The sequence below is a fragment of the Eucyclogobius newberryi genome, unplaced genomic scaffold (genome assembly GCF_026437365.1).
Source record: "Eucyclogobius newberryi isolate DKJ021-1_F unplaced genomic scaffold, fEucNew1.0.hap1 SCAF_18, whole genome shotgun sequence".
NCBI lineage: Eukaryota > Metazoa > Chordata > Actinopteri > Gobiiformes > Gobiidae > Eucyclogobius > Eucyclogobius newberryi.
The window spans coordinates 8582819-8605165 of record NW_027315812.1 but is presented as its reverse complement, the minus strand read 5'-3'; the positions used below and the strand labels follow the sequence as shown (position 1 = coordinate 8605165).

Here is a 22347-nt window from a genome sequence, read left to right as displayed (position 1 = left end):
TCAGCGTTAGCAAAAGCCGCTACTGGTAAAAGACACATCGTCCCAACTCTCTGCAGCAGCGACCATGTTCACAAAGCTTTAACGTCCTCCATTATGCACGCTTTAAAACAACATTAGACTGGTTATTTTATACAGTTTAAATGTTATAATCAGAGGTGGATAAGTTACTTTTACTTTTTGACAGTTGTGACATCATACTTTTACTCCTACTTGAGTACTTGTTCATTTTATTGAAGAAACGGTACTTTAATTCCACTGTAAGTGACAACAGTGCCGTAACCATGGGCAGGCCAGCCAGGCTAAGGGCCCCAGGCTGAAAAGGGCCCCGCCTCACTAACAGGCTCAACAATGTAACATTAGTTTTGATGTGCAATGCTTGATCTTGAATGTAAATGTTTAACTGTTAAAGGTTTGTACACGAGGGGCCCCAAACCCACTCTTTCCCAGGGCCCCCCAAAGTGTCTAGAGACGGCAGTGACAATATCAAAGTGTTTCTTCAAATTTGATTTAGGTTTGTCTCATCTGTGTGGTCAATCCTTTGAAAACACCAGATTTTGAATATTTTGTTCTTCACATTATGATTTTCAGACAGTTATTATTTTACAGTTTTTTATTTTAGAGTTATTATTTTACAGTTACTCCTTTACTTGAATAGTATTTTGTGCAAATGTGTTTTACTCTTGTTTGAGTAATTTCTTGAACCACTACGTTTGTACTTGTACTTAATAATATTAGTAATATTATTTCAGTACTACTTGAGTAATATTATGTCAGTACTACTTGAGTAATATTATGTCAGTACTACTTGAGTAATATTATGTCAGTACTACCTGAGTAATATTATGTCAGTACTACTTGAGTAATATTATGTCAGTACTACTTGAGTAATATTATGTCAGTACTACTTGAGTAATATTATGTCAGTACTACTTGAGTAATATTATGTCAGTACTACCTGAGTAATATTATGTCAGTACTACTTGAGTAATATTATGTCAGTACTACTTGAGTAATATTATGTCAGTACTACTTGAGTAATATTATGTCAGTATTACTTGAGTAACCTTTGGGCTGAAGTCACTTATTGTAGGACTTTAAAATAAAGTGCAGTGAAAACACGGAGGTTTCATTGTGAACATGGTCTTTAGAATCTGTTGGGGAAATACTGTCTTTCCGTCCCTAAAGCGGGACCATGGTAATACCTGACCAGAACCAGACCGGGTTTCAGGACCAGGGCCAGCTCCGGATCCAGATTCAGAGCCAGAACCAGATTCAAAACCAAACCCGGACTCTGGACCGAACCAGTTCTCAATTTCCTGACCGGACCCAGACTCAAAGTCAGAACCAGATTCAGAACTAGACTCAAGTCCAGATCTGGACCCGGACTCTGGAGCAGACCAGTTCTCCAGTTCAGGACCAGATCCGGCTGCAGACTCAGAGCCAGAACCAGACCCGGATTCTGAACCAGATCCAGACTCTGAACCAGATCCAGCTGCAGACTCAGAGCCGGAGCCAGACCCGGACTCTGAACCAGATCCGGCTGCAGACTCAGAGCCGGAGCCAGACCCGGACTCTGAACCAGATCCGGCTGCAGACTCAGAGCCGGAGCCAGACCCGGACTCTGAACCAGATCCGGCTGCAGACTCAGAGCCGGAGCCAGACCCGGACTCTGAACCAGATCCGGCTGCAGACTCAGAGCCGGAGCCAGACCCGGACTCTGAACCAGATCCGGCTGCAGACTCAGAGCCGGAGCCAGACCCGGACTCTGAACCAGATCCGGCTGCAGACTCAGAGCCAGAACCAGACCCGGATTCTGAACCAGATCCGGAAGCAGATCCAGACTCAGAACTGGACCAAAACTCAGTAAAAGACAGTGAGCCGGACCCAGAGGAGCTAAACCACTCTTCAATAACCTGGGAACACATTTGACATAAAGGTAAAGGTATTTATTAAGGGTTCTAGTCCAGGTTTAGTCCTGTTTTAGTCCTGTTTTAGTCCAGGTTTAGTCCAGGTTTAGTCCTGTTTTAGTCCTGTTCTAGTCCTGTTCTAGCTCTGGTTTAGTCCTGTTCTAGTCCTGGTTTAGTCCTGTTTTAGTCCAGGTTTAGTCCTGTTCTAGTCCAGGTTTAGTCCTGTTTTAGTCCAGGTTTAGTCCTGTTCTAGTCCAGGTTTAGTCCTGTTCTAGTCCAGGTTTAGTCCTGTTTTAGTCCAGGTTTAGTCCTGTTCTAGTCCAGGTTTAGTCCTGTTCTAGTCCAGGTTTAGTCCTGTTTTAGTCCAGGTTTAGTCCTGTTCTAGTCCAGGTTTAGTCCTGTTCTAGTCCAGGTTTAGTCCTGTTTTAGTCCAGGTTTAGTCCTGTTCTAGTCCAGGTTTAGTCCTGTTCTAGTCCAGGTTTAGTCCTGTTTTAGTCCAGGTTTAGTCCTGTTTTAGTCCAGGTTTAGTCCTGTTCTAGTCCTGGTTTAGTCCAGTTCTAGTCCAGGTTTAGTCCTGTTTTAGTCCTGGTTTAGTCCTGTTCTAGTCCAGGTTTGGTCCTGTTTTAGTCCAGGTTTAGTCCTGTTCTGGTCCAGGTTTAGTCCTGTTCTAGTCCAGGTTTAGTCCTGTTCTAGTCCAGGTTTAGTCCTGTTTTAGTCCAGGTTTAGTCCTGTTTTAGTCCAGGTTTAGTCCTGTTCTGGTCCAGGTTTAGTCCTGTTCTAGTCCAGGTTTAGTCCTGTTTTAGTCCAGGTTTAGTCCTGTTTTAGTCCAGGTTTAGTCCTGTTCTGGTCCAGGTTTAGGCCTGTTTTAGTCCAGGTTTAGTCCTGTTTTAGTCCAGGTTTAGTCCTGTTCTGGTCCAGGTTTAGTCCTGTTCTGGTCCAGGTTTAGGCCTGTTTTAGTCCAGGTTTAGTCCTGTTTTAGTCCTGGTTTAGTCCTGTTCTAGTCCAGGTTTGTTTGAACACATCCGTATAATGAAAAGTAAAGTATATTCCTAAAAAGTACTTGAAAGTATTTAAAGTCGCAGTACTGTATATTATCATTCTTACAGTCGAACTCTTTCTCACACACTCGTGACATCATGGGACCACTTACTGGCAGCCCTGGTGGTCCCGTCTGCCCGTCTCTGCCCGGAGGTCCAGGGACCACAGAGTCCGAGGGTGGTCCTGGAGGTCCGGGCTTTCCTGGTGCCCCCGGGTGTCCTGGGGGGCCCTGGGTGTGACACAAATATACAGTACGGTTTATACAGTAGCAGCAGCAGCACATGTTCTTCTTCTGCTCTTCCACCACATTCCACACTATATTGTACAATCCAATAAAACGTGCAAGATAAATATAAAACAATAAAATAAATAAAGGAATGAGAGTTACTTACTCGGACAATCTCTGCGTCACTGTCAAAGTCGTTGAACCCCGAGCCCTCCTGAAAAACAAAGTCATCTTTTCATGTCTTATTTCTAAACATCACATGAAACATCGCAGTGACACCGACACGTGAACGCACCAGACGTGTGGCCGGAGGTCCAGGGGCCCCCGGAGGACCTGGTAATCCCACTCCTGGATCTCCCTGAAGAGGACAGGATCATCAAACATCACGTGTCACAGATATTATCAGTGAAAAGTGTTTTACCTTGTCTCCTTTAGGCCCCAGATCTCCCTGCAGCCCTGGAAACCCTGGGGGCCCCGCCGGTCCCTAAGAGGATTATTGTGTTAATGTCTGTGAATAAAACTAACAACATGTTTATCCATAAGCTAAACCGACACTTTACTTTATATAAATGACACTCACTGCTTCTCCATTTTGTCCTTTTGTTCCCTGAAAACAATTAAAACAATATTCATCATGTATTTGTTACTTTAGCAGTAAAAGTACTATCAAAGTAAAGCGTATATCACTCACAGACAGCCCGTCTCTCCCCGGAGCTCCGGTCGGTCCCGGGGCTCCGCCTGGTCCCTGTGGTCCTCTGGGTCCAGGACTGGCTCCGGACCCCGACCCGTCCGAGGAGGATCCTGGCGCTCCGGGGGCTCCGGGGGGTCCGGGTGGGCCTGGGTCTCCTCTGTCTCCTTTCAGAGGTCTGGACGTCTGCTCCAGCTGCAACACAAATCAATCAATCAATCATTCAGAGTATTCCTTGGTCACACCCCTTTCCATAGCCCTAAATGGTAAATGATCTGTGTTGAATTTTTTGTAGCAGAACCATCAATCACACAATATGACGTGATAAAAGCAGCTCTCAATCGCAGCATGTTTTAGAATGTCCTTAAACTATAACTAAGATGAGATAAATCTGTTCTCATTCATTCTTCTAATTTTTCCTCATTTCTAATTCAAGACATTCAAACAAACTGAGTGAGAAGTGAGAGTGTGAGTGACTCACTGAGCTGGAGCTGGAGCTGGAGCTGGAGCTGGAGCTGGAGCTGGAGCTGGAGCTGGAGCTGGAGCTGGAGCTGGAGCTGGAGCTGGAGCTGGAGGCAGGAGCAGGAGCCGCTCTCTGAGGCGCCACTGGAACAAGAACAAGCCACAGATTATTGTACGCACTGTAGGGCCCTCTGGTGGTCACTTTATATATTACAACAACAGTTCTACACCAGACAATCTGTAACTTAAACACTTTTACTTCATTAACTCTTATTTTACACATAAATACCACACATTATCTTCTTGTTATCAACACTAAACATGTAAAAATACTTAATAAAGCATGAACAAAGACTTAATTGAACAAAGGGTTTAGTGACTTCTTAATTAAGGGGTTGATTAAGGGATTGTGACTGTGTGGAGTTTTATGTCGAGACAAATCTCCTCTCTGGGACAATAAAGTTGACCTTTTTTGTCTTTATTGGGCAACATAAAGTGTAGTTGGGACGTCACGATGATAAAGGTTAATCGAGAATCGTGATTATTCAGGTCACAATACAATCGAAAGAACCAAAAAATAATAATCAGGACAATTTCAGAAGGAAAATAAAGGTTTTTTTTTGTTAATCTATAGTCCAAAAAATATACTTAAACATAAAGAACTTTTAAAAATCTGTCTGTTTTTGTCACATTAAACATTATTTTGTTGGATTTTGCAAAGCCGGAAAATGACACGTCAGAAAGAAGTCGTTTGGTCTCAATAATCGTGAATAATTGTTAAATCGCAACACAAACAACTGATACGTGACGTCCCTAAAGCGTAGTATTATTATAAAGTGTATGAATCCTGGAGGACGTCTCGGTTGTCATGGTTACGTGTGTTCTGTCCAGTACCTGTGCTGTGGGCGGGCCCCTGCTCCAGTCCCGACGTCCCCTCCACGTACGTATCCTCGTCGTCCTCTCCCCCGGGCGTCTCGGTGGGCGGAGCCGGGACGGGCGTGGCCTCCGGCTCTGGGAACGACTGGAAAACAACAACAGTGCGTTTACATTAAGAGCAGAATATGGAACATGCACAAACGAACGGAGACGTCGCGATATCGAATGTGAGGAAAAACATCACGATTTAACGATTTTTCACCGTATTTTGACTTTCTGAAGGACAAAATAAAGATAATGTGACAAAAAGAGACAGATTAAAATGAACTTTACATTTGGTTGTATTTTTAGACTGAATTAAAGACAAATTTTTGCTTCTGAAACTGTCACAACTATTATTTTTTGGTTCTTACGATTATATTATGACATGATTAATCACAATTATCGATTAACTGAATAATCTTGACATCTCTATCAACAAAAAATAAATAATTACAGCAATTCAGTTTCAAAGTAACATTTCCCCAGCTTGTATTTAAGTCCATGGATGTGTTTAGTTACCATAGTTACAAGTCAACAAATAGAAGAGCTGGGAAATGTACCAACATAATAATGACCTCAATAATGACGTTAATGTTGAAAATATGCAAGCTCTGAATATCCAGTATATTATTGGTAGAAAAAATGCCAAGAAAAAGAGAGAAATATGTAGTAAACTTTCAAAATAAGATGATATTTCTGAACATGAGTGATTCATTTTACAGACATTTCACATTTGTCTGATAATTAAACCTCAGCTAAGAAGACGAGGGTCAGATTGTGCACAGCAGGTTTATTATTAAAATGTGTGAAACTGCGGCTGAAGTCAGGGCAGTTTCACACGTTTTCAGTGAAATTGATGTTGTTATTATTGTCGATTCTCGATCTCCTTTTTATCATGTTTTATTTTATTTTATTGAATTGTACTGAAAGCCGAAAGCTGAAAGTGTTGAAAATGAGAATTTGTGCTGTAACAATTGAAAGAATGCATCTGGTTTGTCCAATATATTATAAATAAAATAAATAAAATAAATAAAATAAATAAAATAAATAAAATAAATAAAATAAATAAAATAAATAAAATAAATAAAATAAATAAAATAAATAAAATAAATAAAATAAATATGACATGTAAGGCCTTATCTCAAATATAGAAAGGACATTGCTCTATCCATTTCAATTGTTAATATGCCGCTCTTCATATCTATATTTTCAAATCGTTCAGTTTAGATCGAGAGCATTATTTTGGTCACAACTGTAACGCCGCTGCAGCCGCCGCATTCATGAGGTGAAGCGTTCTGCACAAAGACAAACACAAATGTCACTGCTTATTGCCTCTATTCAGTCAAAAATGATGTTCCTTTTTGAGCAGAACAGTTTCTTTTTATGTTTTTTTGAGACACTGCACCAGGCAAGTGTTATTTGTCATGTTTTTAGACTACGGAGAGTCTTAAGCTGTCAGCCAAGTCCAGTGATGATTTCATTCTGGATCGTTCCGTTGTGTTTAATGTTGGCACTGAACAAAGGTCAAAGCAAAGGTCCCAAACCTCAGTGAACTCTCGCTCCTCCACAGTCTTCTTCACTTCACTTGTTTCCTCCAGATCCTCGTACGAGTCGTCTCCGCTGCCGTAACCAGACGCCTACGAGCAGAGAACCAGCCAGAGTCAACACCGCTCATGGAATCCCTCTTTTGTACATTTTAGAATGTTTAAGCTTGAAGCAGGTCGGTTCCAATATACAGCGTATCGTTTATCAAATTTGAGAGAGAAACAAATGGAGGAGACGATGCTGTGGGTGCATCAAGAGGAAGAAATCGTACATTTTTCAACTTTTCTGTCGTTTATTTCTAAATGCAAGAAATGTACAGCTTGTTTTTCATCATGAGAAAGTGTGAAGTGTTTATGTGTGAAAAAGTATACATATTTGAGACGTATAAAACTGGAAAATGGACAGAGACAGTCCTGTTCTAGTCCTGGTTTAGTCCAGGTTTAGTCCTGGTTTAGTCCTGTCCTAGTCCAGGTTTAGTCCTGGTTTAGGCCTGTCCTAGTCCAGGTTTAGTCCTGGTTTAGTCCTGTCCTAGTCCTGGTTTAGTCCTGTCCTAGTCCTGGTTTAGTCCTGGTTTAGGCCTGTCCTAGTCCAGGTTTAGTCCTGGTTTAGTCCTGTTCTAGTCCTGGTTTAGGCCTGTCCTAGTCCAGGTTTAGTCCTGGTTTAGTCCTGTCCTAGTCCTGGTTTAGTCCTGTCCTAGTCCTGGTTTAGTCCTGTCCTAGTCCAGGTTTAGTCCTGGTTTAGTCCTGTCCTAGTCCAGGTTTAGTCCTGTCCTAGTCCTGGTTTAGTCCTGTCCTAGTCCTGGTTTAGTCCTGTCCTAGTCCAGGTTTAGTCCTGGTTTAGTCCTGTCCTAGTCCAGGTTTAGTCCAGTCCTAGTCCTGGTTTAGTCCTGTCCTAGTCCTGGTTTAGTCCTGTCCTAGTCCTGGTTTAGTCCTGGTTTAGTCCTGTCCTAGTCCAGGTTTAGTCCTGGTTTAGTCCTGTCCTAGTCCAGGTTTAGTCCTGGTTTAGTCCTGTCCTAGTCCTGGTTTAGTCCTGTCCTAGTCCTGGTTTAGTCCTGGTTTAGTCCTGTCCTAGTCCAGGTTTAGTCCTGGTTTAGTCCTGTTCTAGTCCTGGTTTAGTCCTGTCCTAGTCCTGGTTTAGTCCTGGTTTAGTCCTGTCCTAGTCCAGGTTTAGTCCTGGTTTAGTCCTGTCCTAGTCCAGGTTTAGTCCTGTTCTAGTCCTGGTTTAGTCCTGGTTTAGTCCTGTTCTAGTCCTGGTTTAGTCCTGTCCTAGTCCTGGTTTAGTCCTGGTTTAGTCCTGTCCTAGTCCAGGTTTAGTCCTGGTTTAGTCCTGTTCTAGTCCTGGTTTAGTCCTGTCCTAGTCCTGGTTTAGTCCTGTCCTAGTCCAGGTTTAGTCCTGGTTTAGTCCTGTCCTAGTCCAGGTTTAGTCCAGTCCTAGTCCTGGTTTAGTCCTGTCCTAGTCCTGGTTTAGTCCTGTCCTAGTCCTGGTTTAGTCCTGGTTTAGTCCTGTCCTAGTCCAGGTTTAGTCCTGGTTTAGTCCTGTCCTAGTCCAGGTTTAGTCCTGTCCTAGTCCTGGTTTAGTCCTGTCCTAGTCCTGGTTTAGTCCTGTTTTAGTCCTGTCCTAGTCCAGGTTTAGTCCTGGTTTAGTCCTGTTCTAGTCCTGGTTTAGTCCTGTTCTAGTCCTGGTTTAGTCCTGTCCTAGTCCAGGTTTAGTCCTGGTTTAGTCCTGTTCTAGTCCTGGTTTAGTCCTGGTTTAGTCCTGTTCTAGTCCTGGTTTAGTCCTGTCCTAGTCCTGGTTTAGTCCTGGTTTAGTCCTGTCCTAGTCCAGGTTTAGTCCTGGTTTAGTCCTGTTCTAGTCCTGGTTTAGTCCTGTCCTAGTCCTGGTTTAGTCCTGGTTTAGTCCTGTTCTAGTCCAGGTTTAGTCCTAGTTTAGTCCTGTCCTAGTCCAGGTTTAGTCCTGGTTTAGTCCTGGTTTAGTCCTGTCCTAGTCCAGGTTTAGTCCTGGTTTAGTCCTGTTCTAGTCCTGGTTTAGTCCTGTCCTAGTCCTGGTTTAGTCCTGGTTTAGTCCTGTTCTAGTCCAGGTTTAGTCCTAGTTTAGTCCTGTCCTAGTCCAGGTTTAGTCCTGGTTTAGTCCTGGTTTAGTCCTGTCCTAGTCCAGGTTTAGTCCTGGTTTAGTCCTGTTCTAGTCCTGGTTTAGTCCTGTCCTAGTCCTGGTTTAGTCCTGTTCTAGTCCAGGTTTAGTCCTGTCGTAGTCCAGGTTTAGTCCTGGTTAGGTCCTGTTCTAGTCCTTGTTTAGTCCAGGTTTAGTCCTGTTCTAGTCCTGGTTTAGTCCTGTTTTAGTCCTGGTTTAGTCCTGTCCTAGTCCTGGCCTAGTCCTGGTCTAGTCCTGGTTTAGTCCAGGTTCAGTCATGTCCTGGTCCAGGTCTAGTCCAGGTTTAGTCCTGTTCTAGTCCAGGTTTAGTCCTGTCGTAGTCCAGGTTTAGTCCTGGTTAGGTCCTGTTCTAGTCCTGGTTTAGTCCAGGTTTAGTCCTGTTCTAGTCCTGGTTTAGTCCTGTTCTAGTCCTGGTTTAGTCCTGTCCTAGTCCAGGTTTAGTCCTGGTTAGGTCCTGTTCTAGTCCTAGTTTAGTCCTGTCCTAGTCCAGGTTTAGTCCTGTTCTAGTCCTGGTCTAGTCCTGGTCTAGTCCTGGTTTAGTCCAGGTTCAGTCATGTCCAGGTCCAGGTCTAGTCCAGGTTTAGTCCTGTTCTAGTCCTGGTCTAGTCCGGGTTCAGTCCAGGTCTAGTCCAGCTCTGTCACCCTAAAACACAGCGGTGTGCAGTCCCCTGGTCCCTCCAGCAGAGGGCGCACACGTCCTGACTCACGTAGGGGTCGTCCTCCTCGCACTGGTCGTCGGGGGCCGTGGGATCCGAGGTCAGGAGCAGCTGCTGGATGGAGCCCTGCGCACAGAGGACAGCGTGTTATGCGCCGTGATAATGGAGATAACATCCTCCGAGAGCGCCTTTTCCCAGCGCCGCTCAAGGCCTCTCCCCAGACGCTTCCCTCAACACTAGCAGATAAAAGCTCGTGGACGCCGACGAACGAGGACCACGCCCACAAAACCTGGACGAAGCCTCGCGAAGCGTTTGACGAAGCAGCGTGTTTTATGTTTTACACCTGCAGCTTTTCAGTCATTGAAGTACTCGTGTGGGATTATGGGTAATTACACAGAAAATAAGACTTTCCACGTGAACTTACTGGTGAAGACAGCTGTAAAAGACTGCGCTGCTCGACCACATTATGATGAGATTTACGGTTTGATGCTTTAAAGGGGATTTTGTTACGCAGAATAATTGGACTTTAATGATCTTTTAATCTGATTACGACAGGGTTTCCGCGCGGTCGGGTCATTCAGAGTTGTGTTTGGATTGAGTTTGTCCCGGTTTGTCCCGCGACTGAGGCTCGGGCGCTCAGAAAATTCCTGTTTTCACCGGCCCCCTATCCCCGCCCACATCCCTGTACTGTAAAAAAATTTAAATCAAAAATAAATAAATACAATAAAGGCTCTAAGTGACACATGTAGCGTTCTAAAATGTCACGTGTGTCACTTTTCAAAAATAAAAACATGTATATAACAATCGATGAGCAATAATATAAGTCGCACCAGCCAAAAAATGCATAAAAGAGAAGACAAAAACTTATATAAGTTGCACTGGAGTATGAAATGCAGTTGCAAGTGTGAAAATAACAAATAATATCACATATAAGTCGCACTCCGGCCAAAACGATGAAAAAAGGTGCGATTTATAGTCTGGAAAATACGGTATATACAATCAAAAAGTGCATGCATTCAAGAAAAATAATTTAAATTTACTATAGGATAAAATAAAAAAGGCTCACAAACTTTACAGTTAATTTATAAATTGTACATATATTTGTATTAATTTTATATATATTTTTCATTAATTTTATATGTTTTTTTAATTTAATTGTATTATTTTTTAAGTTTGTTTAATGCACCTTATTTTCATTCAAGCATGACCAAAGACTTTTACTCTTTTACAAAAGCTGCTGCTGTGTTTGCTGTTGCCGTGGTGACAGGTGAAATCGGAGTGAATAAATCACCATAATAAAGGACAAACTCTCCAGTGTTTACAGTCTGACCAGGCCACGCCCTCTTCCGCTGCCGCCGCCCTCTCTTGGCTCGTCTTTCTGGGGATTTTTGTAGCACGTTTGTTTGTTTGTTTGTTTGTTTGTTTCTCCGTCGTGTTCTCGCCGCACGTGTGTTTGATTTGAACCGTGCTCCAGTATTTTCTCATCTCGCTCTCTCAGAACCAGCGATTCATCTGATAAGAACATTAAAAACAGGTGCAAGGCCTCCAAATGACATCGTTATAGGGTCATACATCGTTATAGGGTTATACATCGTTATAGGGTCATACATCGTTATAGGGTCATACATCGTTATAGGGTCATACATCGTTATAGGGTCATACATCGTATACATCGTTATAGGGTCATACATCGTTATAGGGTCATTCATCGTTATAGGGTCATACATCGTCTACATCGTTATAGGGTCATACATCGTTATAGGGTTATACATCATTATAGGGTCATTCATCGTTATAGGGTCATACATCGTTATAGGGTCATACATCGTTATAGGGTCATGCATCGTTATAGGGTCATTCATCGTTATAGGGTCATACATCGTTATAGGGTCATACATCGTTATAGGCTTATACATCGTTATGAGGGTCATGCATCGAAATGAGGGTCATACATCGTTATAGGGTCATTCATCGTTATAGGGTTATACATCGTTATAGGCTTATACATCGTTATGAGGGTCATGCATCGTAATGAGGGTCATACATCGTTATAGGGTCATTCATCGTTATTGGGTTATACATCGTTATAGGGTCATACATCGTTATAGGGTCATACATTGTTATAGGGTCATTCGTCGTTATAGGGTCATACGTCGTTATAGGGTTATACATCGTTATAGGGTCATACATCGTTATAGGGTCATTCATCATTATAGGGTCATACATCATTATAGGGTCATACATCGTTATAGGGTCATTCGTAGTCATAGGGTCATACGTCGTTATAGGGTCATACATCGTTATAGGGTCATACATCGTTATAGGGTCATACATCGTTATAGGGTCATTCATCGTTATAGGGTCATAGGCTCATACATTGTTATAGGGTCATACATCGTTATAGGGTCATTCATCGTTATAGGGTCATACATCGTTATAGGGTCATTCATCGTTATAGGGTCATAGGCTCATACATCGTTATAAGGTCATACATCGTTATAGGGTCATACATCGTTATAGGGTTATACATCGTTATAGGGTCCTTCATCGTTATAGGGTCATAGGCTCATACATTGTTATAGGGTCATACATCGTTATAGGGTCATACAGTCATACATCGTTATAGGGTCATACATCGTTATAGGCTCATACGTCGTTATAGTAATGTAGTATGTAATCCTGCTTCCGAAGAGTGCACACGCTTTTTTGCTCGCTCCGCTTGCTATCGCTGCTTTCCTTATTTATTTTGCTTTTTAATCAGTTTTTGTCTTCCAAACATTTTTGCTTTAGACTTTTTCAAGTAAACCAAGGATTTTAAGAACATTTTTTCCAGTTTTAACGACATATCTGACGCCAGCGACATGTCCGTGAGAAGAAGGGAAACAGACTGTGAACGCTGTCGGAAATATCAACAAGAAATTAATGAGCTGAAAACACGGATATTTGTTTTGGAATCTGAAAAAGTTCTTCACGATACCATTCCTGTGTCAACCGACGGTAAGAAGAGCACACTTTTTACAAGAAAAACTGCTACTTTCAACCTAAACCGCAGTGACTCTGTGTCGTTTCCAAAACTGTCTAAAAACCAGAAAGACCAGGCTGTTTCTTGGAACAAACTTGGAGCAAAGCCTAAACGATACAAAGATAACGTGAAGTCACCTAAAATACAGCTCACCAACAGATTTTTACCACTTTCAGAGATGGAATTAAATGAAAAAAGGAAAGATGACGTGGCCAAAATACAGCAAGGAGGATCTGTGCCACAAGCCAAGGTCACGCAGATTGTTTTAGTTGGGGACGGCGCGATAAGTCACGTGACGCATGAAAAGATAAACACACATTCTTTTCCAAGCGCCACTGTTTCTGAGATAACGTCACTCCTTCCAAATATTATGGCTAAGCATGGAGGAGCTAAACAGCTGATTGTGCACGTGGGTGCAGTGGACATGCGGCGGGAACAGACTGAAGTTTTGAAAAAAGACTTCTTGAAGTTATTCAACGTGCTTGATAAAATGGAAATCAAAACATTCATAAGTGGACCTCTTCCAAACATCGACAGGAGGATAAACAAGTTTAGCCGGCTTCTTCAGCTGAACACATGGCTGTCCAAAGAGTGTTCCCCGAGAGGACTACACTATATTGAGAACTTCTATCTATTCTGGAAACGAGAGAACCTGTTTAAGAGAAATGGCCCCCACCTATGCAGAGGTGGAGTGAGGGTGCTGACAGAGAACCTGCTCCACGCTCTGAGGCATTGGACTGGGCCTGGACAGGGTCCTGAGCAGATAGTTAGAGAAGAGAGGAATGAGAGAAGAATTCCTGCTCCATCAGCCAGAGACCGAGCCAATGTTTCAACATCAAAAGCACCACAACCTCAGCCTCCACCAAAGGATTCATCAGCAGCTGCTCCACCACCACCAGCAAAGGATTCAGCTCCAGCTGCTCCACATTCACCTCCACCGCCTCCAGCAAAGGAACAATCTTCAAAGGCCTTGGACCCATCTGTGACAAGCCCAACAACATCCCTGTCATCGCCCCTGCCTTCACACCAGCCCTGGGTTCCCCCTGCAACATCTACTCCCACTAAAGATTCATCATTCTCCTTCTCATCTCCACTCTCACCCATGGGCCTTCCCAGCCATTTTGAAAGTCTGATCAAATCAGGCATTAAGATGGCTCCACTCACGCCCAATATAGCAAGGGCTATGTCAGTACCGACTACACCAACAAAAGCCCCACCACCCATCCCCCCTCGCCTCTCACCTGGTCTCAAACTCTCCTTGGCTACAAAAGCCCCACCACCCATCCAACCTCGCCTTTCACCTGGTATCTCCCATAGCTAGGATGCACTGGGTCTCAGCGTTGCCGGGACTTATTGTCACATTAAAAATCAAACCAACCCGGGGCCCTATGTAAAAAGAGCCCCCCCTAGTGCTATTTCTGTAGTCACATCATCACACAGATGGAAAAACAAAATGCGAGTCAGGCCCAATCTGAGAAATGTGATTCATATTCCCTGTGAAAAGATAAAGCCCAGTCTCACTGAAACTAGTCTAAAACTTGCTGTGCTAAATGTCAGATCCTTATGTAACAAATCTCTCTTAATTAATAATTTTATTTCTTCTTATAATCTTGATTTTATGTTTTTAACTGAAACATGGCTTGACAAAAACACAGGAAATGTAGTTCTGATAGAATCTGCTCCACCCAACTTTAAGTTTGAATCTGAAACACGAGAAAACAAAAAAGGGGGTGGAGTCTGTGCTGTCTTTAGAGATGAAATAATTACCCGCAGGCTGTCTTTTGGGGTGTTTTCATCATTTGAGTATGTATCCTTTAAAATGGAGCTAAAACGGTCTCCATCCATTCTCTTCATTGTTTTATACAAGCCTCCCCAGCACTGCCAAAGTTTTATTGATGATTTTACTGAGATGCTTTCAGTCATATGCACAGACTTTGATGGTTTGGTCATTACAGGTGATTTCAATGTGCATATTGATAATATTTGTGACAGAAACGCTAAAGAGCTTTATGCTGTCCTTGAAACCTCCAGTCTTACTCAGCATGTGAGAGGCCCCACCCACAGCAAAGGACACACTCTAGATCTCATAATTACAAAGGGGGTAAATATTTCAAATGTTAATGTGATCGATGTTGCTCTGTCTGATCATTTCTGTGTCTTCTTTGACCTGTCTGTTTCTCCCAAACCTCCGGTTGGTCCTGCAGTTGTTCAGAGGAGACACATAAGTGATGGCACAGGTGCACTGTTTATGGAAATGATAAACTTTGAAAATGTCTCATGTTCTAATGTAAATGATTTGTTGAACTCTGTTACATCTAGTGTTTTGAATGTTCTGGACACCATCGCCCCTATAAAGGCTAAAATGGTTAAAAATAAGCAGAAGGCGAAATGATGATTCGGTCAGGGCACAGAAAAGGGAGTGCTGCAGGGCCGAACGGAAATGGCGCAAGTCAAAGCTCCAAGTTCAAAAAGAGATTTACAAAGAAAAGCTGAACATGTACAACCTAATCTTATGTAGAACTAGGGAAAGATATTTTTCTGAAATAATTGGAAGCTGCAGTAACAACTCGCGTGTCCTGTTTGCCACAGTAAACAGATTAACAAACCCTCCAGCTCAGCTGCCGTTAGAACTCATTTCCACATCCAAGTGTAATGAGTTTGCATTATTCTTTAATAACAAAGTTCAGGGCATTAAAAATGCTATAAATCCCACAATGCAAAAAATTACCCTAAAACCACCAAGACACTTAGAGCTAACTTACTTTGCACCAGTAACTGACAAAACTGTCCATGAGATCATCACCAGTCTGAGTTCATCTACATGCTGCCTTGATGTGTTACCCACCAGATTTCTAAAGTCTGTGCTGAACAGTTTGTTAGCACCATTCACTCACATAGTTAACATGTCGCTTCAATCTGGAACATTCCCAATGTCTTTGAAAACTGCGGTCATAAAGCCTCTCCTAAAGAAGAGCAGTCTTGATGCCGCAGTACTGAGTCATTACCGGCCCATCTCTAATCTGCCATTTTGGGGCAAAGTCCTTGAAAAGGTTGTTTACCAACAGCTCACAGATTTCCTCTTAATAAACAACTCATTTGATGTTTTTCAGTCAGGTTTTAGACCTCATCACAGCACTGAGACTGCTCTTGTCAAGGTGACAAATGACATCCGCCTGAACACTGACACGGGCAAAGCCTCAGTCTTAATTCTGTTAGATCTGAGTGCTGCTTTTGACACTGTCGATCATGGGATCCTCTTACAGAGACTAGAGGACTGGGTGGGCATCACTGGCACTGCCCTAAACTGGTTAAGGTCCTATCTGGAAGACAGGAAGTACTTTGTTGAAATTGGTAGCTGTGTCTCAGACCACATGACCCTGACCTGTGGAGTGCCCCAAGGGTCAGTCCTGGGTCCCCTTCTGTTCAACCTCTACATGCTGCCGTTGGGTCCGTTGATACGCAGTGAAAATGTGTCCTATCACAATTATGCAGACGACACTCAGATCTATGTTTCACTATCGGCAGGTGACTATGGACCAGTAGATTCACTCTGTCACTGCATCCAACAGATCAGTTTGTGGATGCAAAACAACTTTCTCCAGCTGAACTCAGACAAGACTGAAATAATCGTTTTTGGCCCACAGAAACAAAAAGAAAGTGTTAGCGGTCACCTCCAGAGTCTCGCTCTAAAACCTACAAACCAAATTAGAAATCTGGGGGTAATAATGGACTCAGACTTGAACTTTAATAGCCACGTCAAATCAATAACATCAGCAGCTTTTTACCATCTAAAAAACATTGCCAAAATCAAAAATATAGTGTCAAAACCAGATTTAGAGAGACTTATCCATGCGTTTGTCTCCAGTAGATTAGACTACTGTAACGGCCTGCTCACTGGCCTCTCCAAACGAGTTGTAAAACAGCTGCAGTACATCCAGAACGCTGCTGCTCGGGTCCTGACTAGAACCAGGAAGTATGATCACATTAGTCCTGTTCTCAGGTCTCTGCACTGGCTCCTGTGGCTCAGAGAATAGACTTTAAAGCAGCTCTGCTTGTGTACAAGTCTCTCCATGGCCTAGCACCAAAGTACATCTTGGATATGTTAGTGCCATATGAACCATCTCGGACTCTGAGGACCTCAGGGACCGGCCTCCTGCTGGTGCCAGAGTCAGGACAAAACATGGGGAATCTGCGTTTCAGTTTTATGCAGCTAAAATCTGGAACAGTCTTCCTGAAGATGTGAGACAGGCTTCTACTCTGACAATGTTCAAATCTAAGCTAAAAACAGTTTTGTTTCGCTGCGCATATGACTGAAGGGATTTTTTCTTTGCACTCTTCATTTTTGTTTGTGATTTTATTAGTTTAGAAAATCAGTTGGATTGATCATTTTTAATTTAGTTAATTTTATTGTATTTCTGTAATTTCTTTGTGATTTGAATGCATTTTTCCTGCTGTGTGAAGCACTTTGAATTGCCTTGTGTATGAAATGTGCTCTACAAATAAACTTGCCTTGCCTTGCCTTGCCTATAGGGTCATACATCGTTATAGGGTCATACATCGTTATAGGGTCATACATCGTTATAGGGTCATACATCGTTATAGGGTCATTCATCGTTATAGGGTCATACATCGTTATAGGGTCATACATCGTTATAGGGTCATTCATCGTTATAGGGTCATAGGCTCATACATTGTTATAGGGTCATACATCGTTATAGGGTCATACATCGTTATAGGGTCATACATCGTTATAGGGTCATTCATCGTTATAGGGTCATACATCGTTATAGGGTCATACGTTGTTATAGGGTCATTCATCGTTATAGGCTCATACGTCGTTATAGGGTCATACATCGTTATAGGGTCATACAGTCATACATCGTTATAGGGTCATACATCGTTATAGGGTCATACATCGTTATAGGGTCATACATCGTTATAGGGTCATTCATCGTTATAGGGTCATACATCGTTATAGGGTCATACATCGTTATAGGGTCATTCATCGTTATAGGGTATTAGGCTCATACATTGTTATAGGGTCATACATCGTTATAGGGTCATACATCGTTATAGGGTCATACATCGTTATAGGGTCATTCATCGTTATAGGGTCATACATCGTTATAGGGTCATACATTGTTATAGGGTCATTCATCGTTATAGGCTCATATGTCGTTATAGGGTCATACATCGTTATAGGGTCATACAGTCATACATCGTTATAGGGTCATACATCGTTATAGGCTCATACGTCGTTATAGGGTCATACATCGTTATAGGGTCATACATCGTTATAGGGTCATTCATCGTTATAGGGTCATACATCGTTATAGGGTCATACATCGTTATAGGGTCATTCATCGTTATAGGGTCATATGCTCATACATTGTTATAGGGTCATACATCGTTATAGGGTCATACATCGTTATAGGGTCATTCATCGTTATAGGGTCATACATCGTTATAGGGTCATACATCGTTATAGGGTCATAGGCTCATACATTGTTATAGAGTCATACATCGTTATAGGCTCATACATTGTTATAGGGTCATACATCGTTATAGGGTCATAGGCTCATACATCGTTATAGGGTCATACATCGTTATAGGCTGTTACGTCGTTATAGGGTCATACATCGTTATAGGGTCATAGGCTCATACATTGTTATAGGGTCATACATCGTTATAGGGTCATACGTCGTTATAGGGTCATACATCGTTATAGGGTCATAGGCTCATACATTGTTATAGGGTCATACATCGTTATAGGGTCATAGGCTCATACATCGTTATAGGGTCATACATCGTCATAGGGTCATAGGCTCATACATCGTTATAGGGTCATACATCGTTATAGGCTCATACGTCGTTATAGGGTCATACATCGTTATAGGGTCATAGGCTCATACATTGTTATAGGGTCATACATCGTTATAGGGTCATAGGCTCATACATCGTTATAGGGTCATACATCGTTATAGGGTCATACATCGTTATAGGGTCATACATCGTTATAGGGTTATACATCGTTATAGGGTCATACATCGTTATAGGGTCATACATCGTTATAGGGTCATGCATCGTTATAGGGTCATTCATCGTTATAGGGTCATACATCGTTATAGGGTCATACATCGTTATAGGCTTATACATCGTTATGAGGGTCATGCATCGAAATGAGGGTCATACATCGTTATAGGGTCATTCATCGTTATAGGGTTATACATCGTTATAGGGTCATACATCGTTATAGGCTTATACATCGTTATGAGGGTCATGCATCGAAATGAGGGTCATACATCGTTATAGGGTCATTCATCGTTATAGGGTTATACATCGTTATGAGGGTCATGCATCGTAATGAGGGTCATACATCGTTATAGGGTCATTCATCGTTATAGGGTCATACATCGTTATAGGGTTATACATCTTTATAGGGTCATACATCGTTATAGCGTCATTCATCGTTATAGGGTCATACATCGTTATAGGGTCATACATCGTTATAGGGTCATTCGTCGTTATAGGGTCATACGTCGTTATAGGGTCATTCATCGTTATAGGGTCATACATCGTTATAGGGTCATACATCGTTATAGGGTCATACATCGTTATGAGGGTCATACATAGTTATAGGGTCATACGTCGTTATAGGGTCATACATCGTTATAGGGTCATTCATCGTTATAGGGTCATTCATCGTTATAGGGTCATACATCGTTATAGGGTCATTCATCGTTATAGGGTCATAGGCTCATATATTATTATAGGGTCATACATCGTTATAGGGTCATGCATCATTATAGGGTCATTCATCGTTATAGGGTCATACATCGTTATAGGGTCATACATCGTTATAGGCTTATACATCGTTATGAGGGTCATGCATCGAAATGAGGGTCATACATCGTTATAGGGTCATTCATCATTATAGGGTTATACATCGTTATAGGGTCATACATCGTTATAGGCTTATACATCGTTATGAGGGTCATGCATCGAAATGAGGGTCATACATCGTTATGAGGGTCATGCATCGTTATAGGGTCATACATCGTTATAGGGTTATACATCGTTATAGGGTCATACATCGTTATAGGGTCATTCGTCGTTATAGGGTTATACGTCGTTATAGGGTCATACATCGTTATAGGGTCATACATCGTTATGAGGGTCATACATAGTTATAGGGTCATACGTCGTTATAGGGTCATACATCGTTATAGGGTCATTCATCGTTATAGGGTCATTCATCGTTATAGGGTCATACATCGTTATAGGGTCATACATCGTTATAGGGTCATACATCGTTATAGGCTTATACATCGTTATGAGGGTCATGCATCGAAATGAGGGTCATACATCGTTATAGGGTCATTCATCGTTATAGGGTTATACGTCGTTATAGGGTCATACATCGTTATAGGGTCATACATCGTTATAGGGTCATACGTCGTTATGAGGGTCATACATAGTTATAGGGTCATACGTCGTTATAGGGTCATACATCGTTATAGGGTCATTCATCGTTATAGGGTCATTCATCGTTATAGGGTCATACATCGTTATAGGGTCATTCATCGTTATAGGGTCATAGGCTCATATATTATTATAGGGTCATACATCGTTATAGGGTCATAGGCTCATACATCGTTATAGGGTCATACATCGTTATAGGCTCATACGTCGTTATAGGATCATACATCGTTATAGGGTCATAGGCTCATACATTGTTATAGGGTCTTACATCGTTATAGGGTCATAGGCTCATATATTGTTATAGGGTCATACATCATTATAGGGTCATATAGTCATACATCGTTATAGGGTCATACATCGTTATAGGCTCATACATCGTTATAGGGTCATACATCGTTATAGGGTCATACATCGTTATAGGCTCATACATCGTTATAGGGTCATACATCGTTATAGGGTCATGCATCGTTATAGGGTCATACATCGTTATAGGGTCATTCATCGTTATAGGGTCATAGGCTCATACATTGTTATAGGGTCATACATCGTTATAGGGTCATAGGCTCATACATCGTTATAGGGTCATACATCGTTATAGGGTCATAGGCTCATACATCGTTATAGGGTCATACATCGTTATAGGGTCATACATCGTTATAGGGTCATAGGCTCATACATCGTTATAGGGTCATACATTGTTATAGGCTCATACATCGTTATAGGGTCATACATCGTTATAGGGTCATACATTGTTATAGGGTCATACATCGCTGCAACGTCAGGGCCGAGCTGAGAGGACGTGCAAAGGTCGTTAAAAGTATTGAAAACTGACAAATGTAATTAACTTTGGATTAGATGAGACTTGAATGTGATGTATGTATGTATATATTTATTTAAAATAACATAAGATCCATAACACATAACTTGTTGTGTGTGATGTTGAGTTTTGTCGTTGCCATGGCGTTGCGTGGGCTCAGAGCATCTCGTTGCCATGGCGTCGCGTGGGCTCAGAGTATCTCGTTGCCATGGCATCGCGTGGGCTCAGAGCATCTCATTGCCATGGCGTCACGTGGGCTCAGAGCAGGACACTTACGGGCTCTTTTTTAATAAAAGGCTGAACTGAGCTGAACCCATTTCCTGTTTGTCCCATGGCCACACATCAGGTTAAACGCTGCCCTCTTGTGGTCAGCAGAGGACGGTGTGGACAGGACGATGGAACAGACTGGGGAAAAGTTAGTAAATGCTCTAAAAATAATATGAATAAACGCAAAAAAGGGGCAGTTTAAATGTGAATAAAACTTGCGGTGTCATTTTTAAAGCATGAAACACACAACGTGAGGTTTGTGCGGTTCATTCACGACAGATACAGAGCAGTTTAAGCCCATTTCTGTCGGAGTTTCACACGATTCCAACCAAACGTACAACAAACTGGGCACAATGACGCTCTGATCGAACCTCTTTATTTCACACTATTGTTCGTGAGGTTTAATCGCCGCTTTGGACGAATCAGCCGCTTTTAAAACATCTAAAGCAACAGAAACGTGTATTTTACGAGTGTTCACGGTCAGAAGCTTCGCTCGCTCCCCGCGCGGCCGTAAAACACGCTTTACAAAGACGATATTGTGAGCGCGAATGTTGCTTTTAAAAACAGTGGAAGAATGTGGATGAATTACACTTTGATATGTTTCTACGGAGACATGTCACTGTAAACAAACGACTTTATGTCACTCACGGTTAAAGAAGAGCAAGAAAAGTAAAGAAAAACCTGTTCAACGTCGTTCAAAAGTCAGAATTTGTAATTAGTCGGCTCAAATCTCATCGCTCGACTAATAAAACAGCAACTTTTCCGCACAAATGCAAAGGAAACGTGCGTCTTAAACTATTATTCCAGCTATTATTTATTTATTTAATTTGATATATATATTGTGTGTCTAAATAAGAATGTAAATAAAGGAAAGCGTAAGAAAGTGGTTTATTTGTGAGACGTGATGACGACTGGAGCGTTCTATGATATTTGAATGGACGTTTTGGCCCTGTTTAAAAAGCCAAACGACGTGAAAAGACATCACCATGGCAACGCACACGTTTAAGGGAACGGATTATGCACAGTAAACATTGAGGGCGGGTTATGGAAGTACATTGTGTCTCGTAAAAGCAGCACAAAAATGAGGCCACTGCAGATTGTGTTTTGTAAGAGCTGAATGCAGCGCTCTGATTGGCTGTGCTTGGGTGGTCCGCCCTATTTTCAAAAGATC

General features: G+C 42.2%; 1 protein-coding gene across 1 annotated transcript in view; it reads right to left on the bottom strand.

The window, feature by feature from the left end:
• Positions 1-22347, bottom strand: part of LOC140364937 (uncharacterized) — a 143803-nt gene that overhangs the window by 17699 nt on the left and 103757 nt on the right. The window contains exons 8-16 of the mRNA XM_072451316.1: positions 9640-9714; positions 6784-6876; positions 5178-5342; positions 3863-4054; positions 3752-3778; positions 3593-3655; positions 3449-3529; positions 3338-3385; positions 3058-3174 (exon numbers count right to left, since the gene is read on the bottom strand). Coding sequence (XP_072307417.1) covers positions 3058-3174; positions 3338-3385; positions 3449-3529; positions 3593-3655; positions 3752-3778; positions 3863-4054; positions 5178-5342; positions 6784-6876; positions 9640-9714 — 861 coding nt within the window. The remainder of the gene's footprint in view (positions 1-3057; positions 3175-3337; positions 3386-3448; positions 3530-3592; positions 3656-3751; positions 3779-3862; positions 4055-5177; positions 5343-6783; positions 6877-9639; positions 9715-22347) is intronic.